The sequence below is a fragment of the Artibeus jamaicensis genome, unplaced genomic scaffold, assembly GCF_021234435.1.
Source record: "Artibeus jamaicensis isolate MK-2021 breed Jamaican fruit bat unplaced genomic scaffold, CSHL_Jam_final contig_471, whole genome shotgun sequence".
NCBI classification, from domain to species: domain Eukaryota; kingdom Metazoa; phylum Chordata; class Mammalia; order Chiroptera; family Phyllostomidae; genus Artibeus; species Artibeus jamaicensis.
The window spans coordinates 4,903,867-4,916,572 of NW_026521850.1; the positions used below are offsets into that span (position 1 = coordinate 4,903,867).

The following is a 12,706-nucleotide window of genomic DNA, read 5'->3' on the forward strand; positions in this document are numbered from 1 at the left end:
AAAGAGCGAGGCTGGGACCAGGATCCCACAGGTAAGCCAGGGCCCTCCCAACTTGTGGCCCGCCCCTGGGACGGCTGGGGACCCCCTGGGACTCTCCGGGCTGACTCTCTGCTTCCACGCCTGGTCACCATCGAGCCGCATTGGGGACGTGGGGGCCTGGCCTGCCCACCTGGGTTGAGGAGCCGCACTGGGTTCTGCCCAGCAGCATTGCTCCGGCGCTAGCGAATCTCTCACCGGCACCCTCCACACACACGCCATCTTTCTGGGCCTCCGTTTTCTCGCCCGGGAAATGGGGCTGCAAGGCTGCCAGTCCCTAGAGTTTCTGAGGTGGTCCCCAAGGAGGGGTTAGCACGTAGCAGGTGCACAAGGAATGGTCCCGACGGTTGGGGTCTCGGTGACGATGACAGTGATGAAGATGAGCACACCTGAAAGCCACTCCCACCCCAGTCACCCAGCTCCGCTGCCAGCAGCCCGAACTCCCTCCGTCCCTCCAGGGACGCAGGCTTTGCAGCCAGGTGGCCCAGTGGCCTTCCTCATCGTGCAATGGGGCTGCTAATGAAACTCCCATCTTGGGGCTGCCGTGCGCCCATGGCCTGAAGCACTGGTGTCGAGTCCAGGGCTCCAGCCGTGCCGCACACGGACTGGCGAGCTGACGCTGGGCAGGCACCTGCCCCACTTCACTTTTCAAACAGCCCCCAGGAGGTTCCTCACTGGACTTGGGATCGTAGACCTCAGAGTGGCCTGGCCTCCCCAGGTGGCTCTGGGCAGTCGGGACATAACTGCTGTCCCCACGTTAGCCATTCACTTCCCACGTGACAGGGAACACTTGCTCACCAAGGGAGCTCCTGGGGAGGGCCTGGGTGCCCCGGGCACCCAGACGCCCACAGGTGCGCCGGGCACTTCCCCACTGTTCCCAGCAGAACAGCTGAGCACCTTGAGCCAGAGCTCCATCCTCTGGCCTCTCCCACCGGGCACCCTCCCAGCCTCTGTGGCTACTGTCCCCTCCACCTGGAGCACCCTTCCCAACCTCTTCCTCTGGCTAATTCCACTCATCCTTCTGGTTACTCCTGAAAGTCCGCTTCCTCCAGGAAGCCTTCCCTGAAGCCCAGACTAGGGCTCCGTTATCTGCTCTCACAGTAGCCACGACATCTTGTTAGCAGAGACCACACATCCCTCCTCCCCTGTGGGTTCCCAGTACTCGGCCCTCAGCCTGGCACTGAGTAGGTCCTCAACAAATACTGTGGAGGGAAGGCGGAAAGGGCTCGTGGGCTGCCTCGCCCATCATTCCCCGCTTCAGGGAGACGCCAGCCCTTGAAAAGGCAGCCTCCCACCCCAGTTCTGTTTGGCCTCAGATTCGAAGTCACTGCGACATCAACTCTTGCCTTTAAACAATGACCCCGCTTTCAGACACATTAGATCTTTGCCTTTTCTTTTTTTTCCTTCCTGGAGAAACCAGAGCAGCCTCTTTTACTTCTTGTCTCCAGCAATTTCCCGCTCAGGGCCCTGACACTCTCCGCACCGGTGGCCGGCCGGGCAGCGGGCTCTGCGGGGGAGGCCGGCCTCCCAGTGGAAACGCGAGGTCTCTCGGAAACACAAGATCCCCAAAGGCCCGGGTCCCTTCTCGGCCGCCAGCCCCAGCCTCTCCGTCATGGCTCAGCCCTCCTGCCAATGGCTCTGGGTCAGGCTTTGCACAGAGTGTCCCCAGAAAAGTGGCACCTTCCTCAAGGGTTCCCAGGGGAGAATCGGGGAGACAGGAAGCAGGACCCTGGCTGCTTCCAGCAAGAGGACACCGGGCAGCTCACTGAGCATCTGGGGACCCTGCACATGGTGGCTGGTGCTGTACTTCGGGTCTGGGGAGCCTGCATATTTCCTGGATGGCCTTGGACAAATCGTTTTGCCTTTCTGAGCCTCAGTATTTTCAACTGTAAGATGAGGGTAAGGCTCTTCTGCTTCGCTGCCTGATTAGGGGCCAGATTTCACCTGTCCCACCTGGGCACTGAACAAATGAATGAATGAATCCCATGCAGTTTTCTTGGAACCAAAAACCCAAGGCATATCTTGGAGGGGGAGGAGCAGGAAGACAGAAGGCCTGCTTCCTGTAGCTTTATCCTAAGAGAGAAACGGGGAACAAAGTGCCACTTGGTCCTTCTGCCCACCTTCGGGTGTTTTTCTGGACATTCCTCCCTGGTCTGGGAGGCCCTTCCTTCTCCCAGCCAGACCCCCTGAGCAGCACTGGATGGCGCTTCGGGCCCCTCTGGCTCCCAATCCCAGGGGGTAGTGGTGGGAGTTTGGCGGGCTCCTGGCCTCAGTGAGGGGCAGTGGCAGCCCGCTGTCCCTTAAAGGCGGGCTCACGCTCTGCGGGCGCCGAGCGCTGTGGCCGTGAGACCCGTGTCTGCACCCACCGCACCCGGCACGGCGAGGCTCTTGGCTCTGTTCCTCTCAGGATCAGGAAAGGGGCTGACTCCGGGGCTTCTCCACCCGCTGTGTCTCCTTGGGCGGGTCACTCCACCGTGGTGAGCCTCGGCGTCCCCAACTCTAATCTTAGTAGCAGGAACCCTTTCTGAGTGATTCGCAGGTGTCCGCTGCTCTGCTCCCGACACCTCTTCAACTCCTTGAAACTGCCCTTTGAGCAGACGTGAAATCTTCTCGACGACAAACAAGGCTCAGAGAGAAGAAATTTGTCCAGGTCCCACAGCCGGCCAAGTGGCGGCTGGGGCGCCACCATCCAGGGCACGGTCCCTGTACAGACAGACACTCACTGACTGGCTCTCGTCAGTGAGAAGAGAGGCTGAGTGACCGAGCGGGAGAAGGGAGACCCCCAGGTCCCGCAGAGTGCAGAGGGCGGGGGCCAGGATAGGAGGGGGGTGCCTGGCTCTCCCGAGGGCCCTGGACCACCCCCCCGGGGTGGGGGCAGGCAAAACCTGAGCCCCGCTCCGCTGGGCTGCCCGCTGGCTGGACCAGCTGCCCAGGGCACCATCTTGAGAGCATTAGGGGCTGCTGCGAACAGCTGTTTTCTGTTACGTGTTATTTGTTAGTCTAATGAAAGGAGGTGCACTGGCGTTCAGGACCTCTGCGTTCTGCGGGCTTTTATATGGGAGGCCGGCGCGGAGCTCTGGCGGCCAGAGGAGGCCCGCGGCCCCTGCCAGGCGCGCCCGGCGGCTCAGCTTTGATTCTGAGGTTTGCAGCCATCCGCGCGGTAATTCCAGCTCTGGTTAAATGTCATTTTTAATAACGCCATCTCTGGCGTGTAAACGTCTGTGCCCACGGCAAGAGGGGAGGCCAGGAGGGGAGGCCCGCGGTGGGGGAGGACCGACAGGGCGGTGGGGGGCAGGGCGCTGTGGACAATACCTGGGCAAGGTGACCGCCCTTCAGGGGGGAGTGCACGCCCTACCTGAGGGGACTGCTTCGAGGGGAGGCTGCAGGGCTGCGAGGGGCAGAGAGGGGCGTGAGGGGGCAGAGAGGAGCAGGCAGGCGGGATGCTAGGAGGCAGCTTTTCCAGTGACAAGAGTGACAGGGACCCCCAGCTGGGCAGTGAGGCTTCCGACTACCCCGCCACCACCACCCTGGCAGCTACAGGGTGCCAGGGTGCTTGAGAGGGACAGAGAGAGCCCTCCCCCAACGCAAAGTTCCCTTCGTTCCAGATCTCCCGGCTGCCTTGGTGCGGTGGGTGCTCAGTAGGTGCCTGGGGAAATGCTGGTGGGTGGTCAGCAGCCACTGCTGTCTCTCTCCTGGATGCAGGCGTGCAGCTTCCTGCATGAAGGCAGCCTCCAGGATTGCCGGCGGGGACACTGAGGCTCGGACCAGTGACTGAGCTGCAGGGCAGGGGGCAACCCAGTTCCCGGACCCCCGGTCCGGGGCCCCGCCTACTGCGTCCATGGTGAGGGCAGCAGCGTCACTGTCACCGTCACCCAGAGGCGAGTTTTCAAGCAGCCCAGGCTCTTGCTCCGTGTCGGATGGAGGGGCCTCTGTGGAAGCTTCCCGGTCTCTAGCGACTAGGCCTCCTGCTTTGTCACTGCCCCAAAGGCCACCATCTGCCAGGCAGCCCCTGTCCACCTCTCAGGCCCCCGGGTCCCAGGTTCTTGGCTTCTCTTAACTCACTGCCCCCCCACCCTCCCAATCCCTTTCACTGTCCCCCAGGCCAGAAGGTTCCGGCTGGGTGCCCATCCCACATACAGAAAAGCAGAGTGATCACTGAGAGGGACCGAAAATGTCTTCCAGAGCCTGCTTCATTTTTAGGATGCAATAAAAGTCATCATTAACCCTAAAAGGCCCCACTCGAACCGTGTCCTGTCATCGCGGTGGCCCCTCGGAGCCAGGGCGGGAACAAGAGCTTCCCAGAAGTGGAAGGAACATGGGACAAAGGGGCAGCAAGAGCTCTGGAGTCTTTTTAACGACCTTCATTCCCAGGACATCTTGAGATCCCACTCTGGGTTCGGCTGGGCAGGCTCTGCCCGGAGCTCTGGGGAGGCCCCGCCTCTTCCTGGCAGCGACTCTCTCCCCACTCCTCCAGGGACAGGGAGCACCCTGCCCCAGGCCCCTGCCCCTTGTCTCCTCGCCTGGCTTCTAGAGGCTGCAGGGCACCCTGTCTCCTGGACTGCGCTCGGCACGGGGCGGCTGAGACAACCTGCCCCTGCTCCCTCTGTCTAAACAGGAAGCTCCCACGGTGCTCTCTGACTCACCACCTCGCCGAAGGCACTTAACCCTTGGCCCCGGCCACCGCGGTGTGGCTGCTCATCCAGTCATTAGCTGCCTGCTGCCATCCTGGCTATTAAAAGCTTGGCCTTGATTTGGGGGCGAGGCGGGAGCCCTCTTGCTGTGGTGTGTGTGAGTGTGTGTGTGTTGTGTGCATGTGTGTGATGGGGGGTGTCATGTGCACCTGTGAGTCTGGGACAGCCAGTCCACCGTGTGGTCCCCAAATGCCAGCCCACAACAAGCTTTCACCGACCTCCCACAAAATGAGAAAAATCGGGGTGACGTGCGGGTTTTGTTTTGTTAAGCTAAACAGGGTCAGTGTCGGGCAGATGCTAAAAGGCTCTTTCTTGGGCAAACAGACGGGGCCACAAGACGGCGGCTGCTGTGAGTGGATGCTTTTCTTGGCAGCTCCGTGCCCGCCCTCTCTCTGCCGGTCCCCTAAGTGCCGGGAAGTTTCACCGGCGCTTGAAACCCGGAAGTCTGGGTAGGCGGTGGGAACCCAAGGCCTGGCACACAGTCTGCTTAAAAAACGATTGTTGGATGAACTAACAAACGAAGGAATGAATGAATGAATGAATGAGTGGGGGAGTCCGGGGATGGACTGGGAAGGGGGCCTGTCCTTCAGAGTCAGGGACCCTCCACGGTTCTCCCCGTCAGCTTGCAGAGGGTGAGGGAGGCCATGTGGATGTTTCTGGGTGGAAGGGGATCGGAACCCCCTCGCAATCATACCTTCCAACACCCCCAAAGCCCGTCAGTCCCCACACCGCCAGGCCTGGCCTGTCTCATCTCCCACAGGCCTGTGACCCAGGCCAGGACCCCAAGAAGACCCCTCCCCGGCTGCCTCATAGTGCCCAGTTCAGCCCACAGCTGGGAGTGGGTGTCCCCGGCTGGCCACCTGGCGTTTGGCCGGGGTTTGCGGGGTGGCCTGGGACAGTGATGGAGAACAGGGCCTCAGAACAGGACAGGCCTGGGGACACGTGACCTTGGCAAGGGGCTCAACTCTGACCCTCACTTTCCCTCTTCATAAAATGAGGACAATAAAAGGACTGGCTCCCCCGACCGGTGGGGGGACCAGGAGGGGTGAGGCCTGGGGAGCCCCGACCAGTGAGAGGCTGTGTCTTGGTCACCCTGCCCCCTCTGGTTCCCCAAACAAACCTCAGCTCAAGTCCAGTCTCCCAACAAACTGGGGTGGCTTCCCCTCCCCACTCCTCCAGCCTAAATGCAGAGCTGCGCAGAGAAAGAGGCCTGGACTTGGGACCCCCGCTCCTTCCCAGCTGGTGGGACCTTGGGCAAGTTCCTTAGCTTCTCTGGACTTCCAAAAAGTAGGGGTGTCAGTCACTAACCCCTGCCTGACTCACGGGGCTGCTGTGAGCACCTATCTCCATGAGCTGTCAAGGAGACCATTTATGAGCACCTACTATGTGCTAGGCACGGCCTCCCACACCCATTCAAGGCTCACCACGCCTGTGAGAGACCCCACTGTCCAGCGGCCCCATTTTACAGACAGCGACACTGAGCCTCAGGGTGTTTTTCAGGCCTCACGGGCGGTGTGGGAGCAGGCAGGACCACTGCTGCTCCAGTTACTTTCCCAGTGTCTCCCGGGAGGGGCAGCGACAGCTGCAGCCCCTCTGACCTTCGGCCCAGAGGGAAGGGCCCTTGTTGGGGCACTAGCTGGTCCCAGGCTCCCATGCCAGGCCCCCCACCCCGAGCTCCACCCAAACGACCTCTCGACTGGAGGTGCACGGTCACCCTGGAGCCACGAACAAGGGGCAGAGACGCAGACCACTGGCCCCTCTCCCACCGGCCAGCCATTCTCCCGCTGAGTCCCCCTGGGCTCTCGGCCTATCACTCACGCTTCCTCTCTCCTTGCTCCTGCACATGTGCAGAGGGACACCCAGGCACCTGTCTGAGGGTCCACCCCCCCCCCGGGGACCCATCGTGGGGCATTTTCTGAACCTGGGTCAGATGATGACGAGGGACAGGAGGCCCCTCGCAAACGACTGTGCACTGTCTGGCAGTGTCCGGTGGGAAGCTGAGAACCCATGAGACACGCTCAAGGTCACACGTGGAGGGGACAGCAAAAGCCAGAACCCGAACCTGGGGGTCTTGATCCCCCGCCAGGGGCTCCTGTGCTGCGGATGGCTCTGCCCGCCCCGTCCCCGGAAATGGATGAAGGGGAAAGAAGGGGAGAAGAAGAGGGAGGAAGAGGGAAGCAGGCATGTCAGTAAAAAGCTCGGTTCTGGAGAGACCCTTGTCTTTCCCCCCGCAGCCCTGCTCCTGTCTGGCCTGGAGACTTCCGCCACCCCTCTCCCTCCCCCAGGGCCCCGGAGGCCGCCGCCACCGCCTCCACCTTTCGGAGTCGGGCAGAACGAGGCTCGCTAACTCTCGAGTCCACTGCGGGGGATGGAAAACAGTGTGGAGGCTCCTTAGAACGTGAGCCATAGAACGACCGCACAACCGGACACGCCCGCTTCTGGGTGTGCAGGTACCAAAAGCACTGCCGGCAGGAACGGAGCCGCTGTCCGCACGCCCACGGCCACGGCAGCATCAGTCACGGCAGCCAACGACGGTGGGCACAGCCCAGGGGGGCCTCCCCCACGGGTGGGGGAGGGAGGGACAGCCTGCGGCCGGTCCCCATGACAGGATGTCATTAGGTCTCGAGGAGGACATCCTGCCACCTGCCACCCCACGGGCAGCCCCCGAGGATGTGAGGCTGTGAAATAAGCCAGGAGAACAGATACTGTGAGGGTCCATGTACATGAGGTCCCCAGGATGTCAAGTTCAAAGGGACAGAAAGGAGAATGGCGGGTGCCAGGGGCTGGGGGAGGGGAATTAGAGTTTAATGGGGACGGAGTTTCAGTCTGGGAAAATGAAAATTTTCTGGAGAGGGACGGCTGCCGAACAATGGGAATGCACTACAATGTCCCCGAACTGCATGCTTAAAAATGATAGCTTTTAATCTAACTGTATTTTACCACTATAAACATTTAAAAGTTGAAAGCAAGTCTCCCAGTCTCTGGAACTCCATGGTCCCTCAGGTCCACCACCTGGCGCGCCCGCCCTTCCCTGGATGGTGGGGAGCAGGTGCCCACCCCACATCGACACACCCTCGGCTTCCTGTCATCAGGTAGCAGATGTGGCTCAGGAAGCAGGTCCTCCCAGGGATGCCAACGAGCCCCCCTGCCCTGCCTGGGGCCCCGCCCAACCCCTGCTCAGCAGGCACCCCACCACCCTGAATCGCAGGCAGGCGGACCTGCTGGGTCCCCAGGTTTTCCGAAACAGGTACCATGAGCCCTGCTCTCAGGAGGCCTCCTCCGGGGCTGGGGGCCTCTCCCCGCTGGTCCCCGGCTTTGTTTATTTTCTCAGTGTGTCCGCATCTCTGTTTCCGCCCTGCCCACAGGAGGGAACGCTTTCAAGAAAATCTCAGTTATTAATGTGGTTTCTTTTGTTGTAAGTCATTGCAAAGGCAGCGAGTGAGGGTTTATTTTCCTAACGTGCTTGGCATAGCTCAGCGCCCCGGCACAGACCTCACTCAGCATTTGACTTGGGAGGAACCCGAGACCCCAGTTTGCTCTGAGTCACCGGCGAAGCCACAGCCTTCCTGGCCAGTTCTGCGGGAGCCCGGTCTGGGAAAATCATTGGTAAGAATACGCCGTATCTACTGTGGGCTTTGTGAAAACAAAAGAGTAAAAAATATGTTTAAAAAATGTCTGAGCCTGGTATCCTGGCAGGTTGAAAACATATCAATTTTCTAGCCCATTAGCTTCCCTATAAACTCTTATTTTTCTAACAGGAGACACCCCATCTCTCTGGCGGCAGCCCCTTTGTTTGGACCGGAAACATCTCTGGAAGCCACAAGACAACCCGCTTGCAAGTTTGTCCGAATCCTCAGAGAGGTAGCAGGCCTCCCGGAGGGCCCGGGACTGGGGGACAAAGTCACAGCCCAGGGTCCACCCCTGCTGGCCTGGGGTCCAGGGCCCTGGCAGGTGCCCCGAGGGTTGGCTGCCTGCTTTGGGTCCAGTGGTGTGGGCCGGGCTGACCAGGATGAGGTCCCTTCTCCCACACCTTTGGAGACATCTTGCCTGGGAATTCACAGACAGTGACAGGAGAGGGGACAAGGGGCTCTGGAGAAGGAAGGACTGCAGGAAGCTGGCCTCTCCGGGGCCACCTTCTGTCCCCAGGCCCAGACCCAGAGAGCCAGCTGGGGACTCTCACAGGCCCGGGGCAGCGGCAGGGCACCCTGCCCCTGCCCCTGCCCCAGGGTCGCTCTCCTGGCAGCAGGCGCCCCCAGAATGCACGCAGTTGGCCTCAGGAGGTGTTCGGCTCCACATTAAACATTTGGATTTCATGGGCTAGTGATTTGTTTTCAATCTGATGCACGAGTATAGAATTACCTCCTTTTAATTTTGCCAAGTAAAGGCATTAACATAAAACAATCTCCAGTTATTATTCCCGTTTCATAATGACTATGTTTTAACACCAGAAAAGGAGTAGGGAAGATGTAATCCCATATACGAAAGTATCCTTTAAACTGGAGTGTTCAGCTTCCCGAACAAGTCCTCATTCTGCCCGGGTCGCTCCAATGTGCAGAGGTCTGGAGAAACGCCCTGCGGTCCAGGGGTGCTTACAAGGGCGGGGTGTGAGCCTCTTGTTGACCCAACTCTGCCTGAGGCCCCTCACCTCTGGGGGCAGGCTGATCGCCGCCCTCAGGCCCGTCCTACCTGACCCCGCACCCAGTTGTCCTCTGTCTCCAGCACCTGGGTGTTCCCAGTGTGCCCAAGCCGCTCCTTAGGGAAAGGCCAGAAAGTCCCCCAGGCTCTCACGGACAGTGGCCTGGCCCCGGGGCTGCTGAGGAAGCCCGTGACCCAACCTGATACCTGGGGGCTGCCGTGGCCCGGTCCATGCACCTGTGTCCCCAGGTAACACAGCCACTTCCCCCAGGAAAACCCTCCATCCGAGACCTCTTAGGATGTGCTCAGGAGAAGCAAAGCCTTCCACTGCCCATCCCCACGGCCAGGGGCCCAGGTGGGCATGGGCTTCGTCCCTGGCCAGTCCTCCTTCCTTCCCTCCAACCACTCCTGCGCCCCTCCTGATCCTCTCCTCTCCTCTCCTCCCTTTTCTCCCTTCCTTCTTGGCTTTACCTACAGTTTGCTCCTCTTCATCACTCCCCTGGGGCCCCCCATTCATCGGGGTGAAGTCAGAGACCAGCTGCCCCTCCCACGAGACCTGAGATCTGGGGACCAACTGGGGATGGCAGGGCTCCCCGTTCTGTACCAGAGAGCACCCCACTTCACCCCTGGCCTAAACCAGATACCCCCTTCCACTTTTCCCCCAGGGACTCCCCACTCCCATGGGTGGGCCTGCCCACTTTACGTTCACTCCACAGGGAGAAGGGACATGTTGGCCCGCTGTGGCTGGTGGGCGGTGAATGCCAGTGGGAGCCGGTGGCCACCAGACACAGCGGGCACCCGCCGGGCACTCCCTGAGCTACAGGCACGTATCAGGTACCCCGCCTTACACACGTGCCCCTGAGGTTTCAGAGAAGGCAGCGGGCGGCACAGCCAGCTCGGCACCTCCTGTCATCCTGGACGCGGGTCTTGCCGCCAGTGCGGCTCCCTGGGGACCTGGAGGCTGGTGCAGGAAGTGGGGGTCCCGGGGGTGGGGGCAGGTGGGAAGGCTGCTGGAGTCTGGTGGTGGGTGACTCTTAAAGGGTCCAGAACGTCCAGCAGGCCGGTCTGTGTTCCTGAGCTAGGGGATGGGGACAGGGGTCCCAGACCATCCCACCTCCTACTCAGGGTGTGGGTGAGCAGCACCGACTAGGGCGCCCCTGCTTCATGAAACTGCCCGGGGCTGGACCTGGGCTTTATCTTCCTTTTCTCTCCTTGCTGCCCCTCCCACTTCTTACCAAGGGTTCAGGACGCTTCCAACCAGCGTGACTTATTTTGAAAAAAGCCACTTGGGTGGGTTGTTTGTTTTTAAAGCCCCTTCCTGATGACCTTTAACCTTATCAGGAAAAGCGAGGCCTAGCTGGCTCTTTAGGGCTGGGACATTCCACCTAGGAAACTGCTAGCCGGCCAGACCGGAGTGGGGGCAGCCCCCCACCCCCACCCCGCGCGCAGGCTACAACCCAAGTGTTCAGAAGTCCTAGTGCAGCCAGGGAGGCGTCACGGAGGGAGGGGGCAGAGCTGGAAAGCCAGCGCTGTGGCTTGGTCTCTGTGCTCCTCGGAAGCCTCAGTTTCCCCAGCTGTATGATCGCACCCACCTTCCCAGGCTGCTTGGGAGCAGGGCCCGCGAGGGCTGCCCCGGAGCTGGCCCCAAAGGCAGCCGACCTCCTCCCCGACCCCACCACGACTTGAGGTAACTTAAGGCCAAAAGGCGGCCCCTCCCCGGTGGAGAGCTGGGGTCACCGCACCCCACCCCACAGTAAAAGGCAACCTCCACTGTGGCCGCCGGGCAGCCTGACCCACTGCGCACGCGGGGCGCCCGCACCCCGGGGAGGTCCCGCCACACGCAGTGTGTCCGCCAGCGCCCGTTTCCTTCGCAGCCTCGGACCCGGCGGCCCGCGCGCCCCGCGTCTTTGCCTGCCGCGTGCGCGCTCCTTGGGCCCCGCGGGCCCCCAGCCTCGGCCCCCGAGAGCCCGGGACCCCGAGTTCCGCTCCCACGCCCCCGGGCCGCGCCCGCGGAGCCCGCACTCACCGTCCTGCGGCGCCGCCTCGCTGCCGCTGCTGCCCCCGGACGGGTCCCGCGCCGCGCCCTCCCGCGCCTCGGCCCCCGCGGGACGCGCTGCCAGCCGCCCGGCCGCGGCCACCTCCTCCAGGTCCAGGAGGTGGCTCACCGTGAAGTTCTTGCGCGCCTGGGCGCAGTCGCCGGGCCCCAGGGCAGAGGGCGGCGGAGGTCCCGGGCCCAGCGCCGGCTTGTCCACGGCGAAGGCGGCGGCCGCGCTGTCCATGCCCGCGAGCCGCCCCGGGGTCGCCGGCCGGGTCGCCGGCGGGGTCGCAGCCAGCGCGCCCCGCCGCCCCGCACTCTGCCCGGCTCCGGCCGCCTCCCGGCTCCGTGGCCACCCGGCCCGCCCGGCGCCGACGTCGGGGGAACCAACTTTCCGCCCTCCCTCCTCTGCCTCCTCGCTCTCTCCCAAGTTGCGAGAACACGAGCCGCTCCGGCCACACGCCCCTTCTTGAAGCAAACCTCGCCCGGCCTCTCCTCCTGCCCCTCCTCCCCGCCCCTCGGGCTGCAGGCTGGGAGGGGGTCCTGCGCCGAGTCCGGCTGGCGGCTGGGGGCGGGGAGAGGGGGCAGAAGAGAGGGCGTCGCCTTCCCACCCACATTTTAAGGAGCGGGAAACTTCAGTTTTGTTGCTGTTAATCCCCGCGCAAGTGTGTGGGGAGGTGATGGTGGAGGGGTTAGCAGCCCCCCCATGTACAAATTCCTCCGCGGGGGTCTGGGGAGCGACTCAGAGACAGTTGACCCCCCCAGCTCCGCCCTCGCTCCCCCTGCGCCCCAACACGGCCCCTGTCTTGACCGAAAGACTCAGAGGTCTTCTCTGCTCCACCTGGTCCCAAGTTCTCTTCCCCAGAAAGCCCCACATCCTCCACCTTCTAGGGTGCATGCGCCCCCCACAACACCCCTCCCGCCCACCTCCAGGATGCGCCAGGCAGCAGAGCCCCTCCAGGATTCCTAGAGGATAGACAGCCAGACGACAGCCAGACTGACAGATGGGTGACGGGGAAAGAGAGGAGCAGGCTGGGGTCTCTGCTCCTGTTGTCGCTTTTGAAGGGAGGCGCAGGGCAGTGGCGCCCGGCGGCTGAGCCGACTCCAGGCCCTCCAGGTGTCCCAGGTCTTTCCCCAGGAGGGGTGGCTGCTGGCCTGGCCCTGTCCGCCCTGGCTCTCAGCAGAGCCCCAACAGTCATAGCAACAAAACTAAGGCCACCAGGCGGACTTCAGAATGTCCTCTCTGGGGTCCCACACAGAAAGCCCACCCTACGTGCCCCTCTTAAATCCTGCAGGCCAGCAGCATAGG

General features: G+C 62.2%; 1 protein-coding gene across 1 annotated transcript in view; it reads right to left on the minus strand.

The window, feature by feature from the left end:
- Nucleotides 1-11,889, minus strand: part of PRRX2 (paired related homeobox 2) — a 43,488-nt gene extending 31,599 nt beyond the window's left edge. Inside the window, exon 1 of the mRNA XM_037145613.2 lies at nt 11,389-11,889. Coding sequence (XP_037001508.1) covers nt 11,389-11,641 — 253 coding nt within the window. The 5' untranslated portion in view covers nt 11,642-11,889. The remainder of the gene's footprint in view (nt 1-11,388) is intronic.
- Nucleotides 11,890-12,706: the final 817 nt, after the last annotated feature.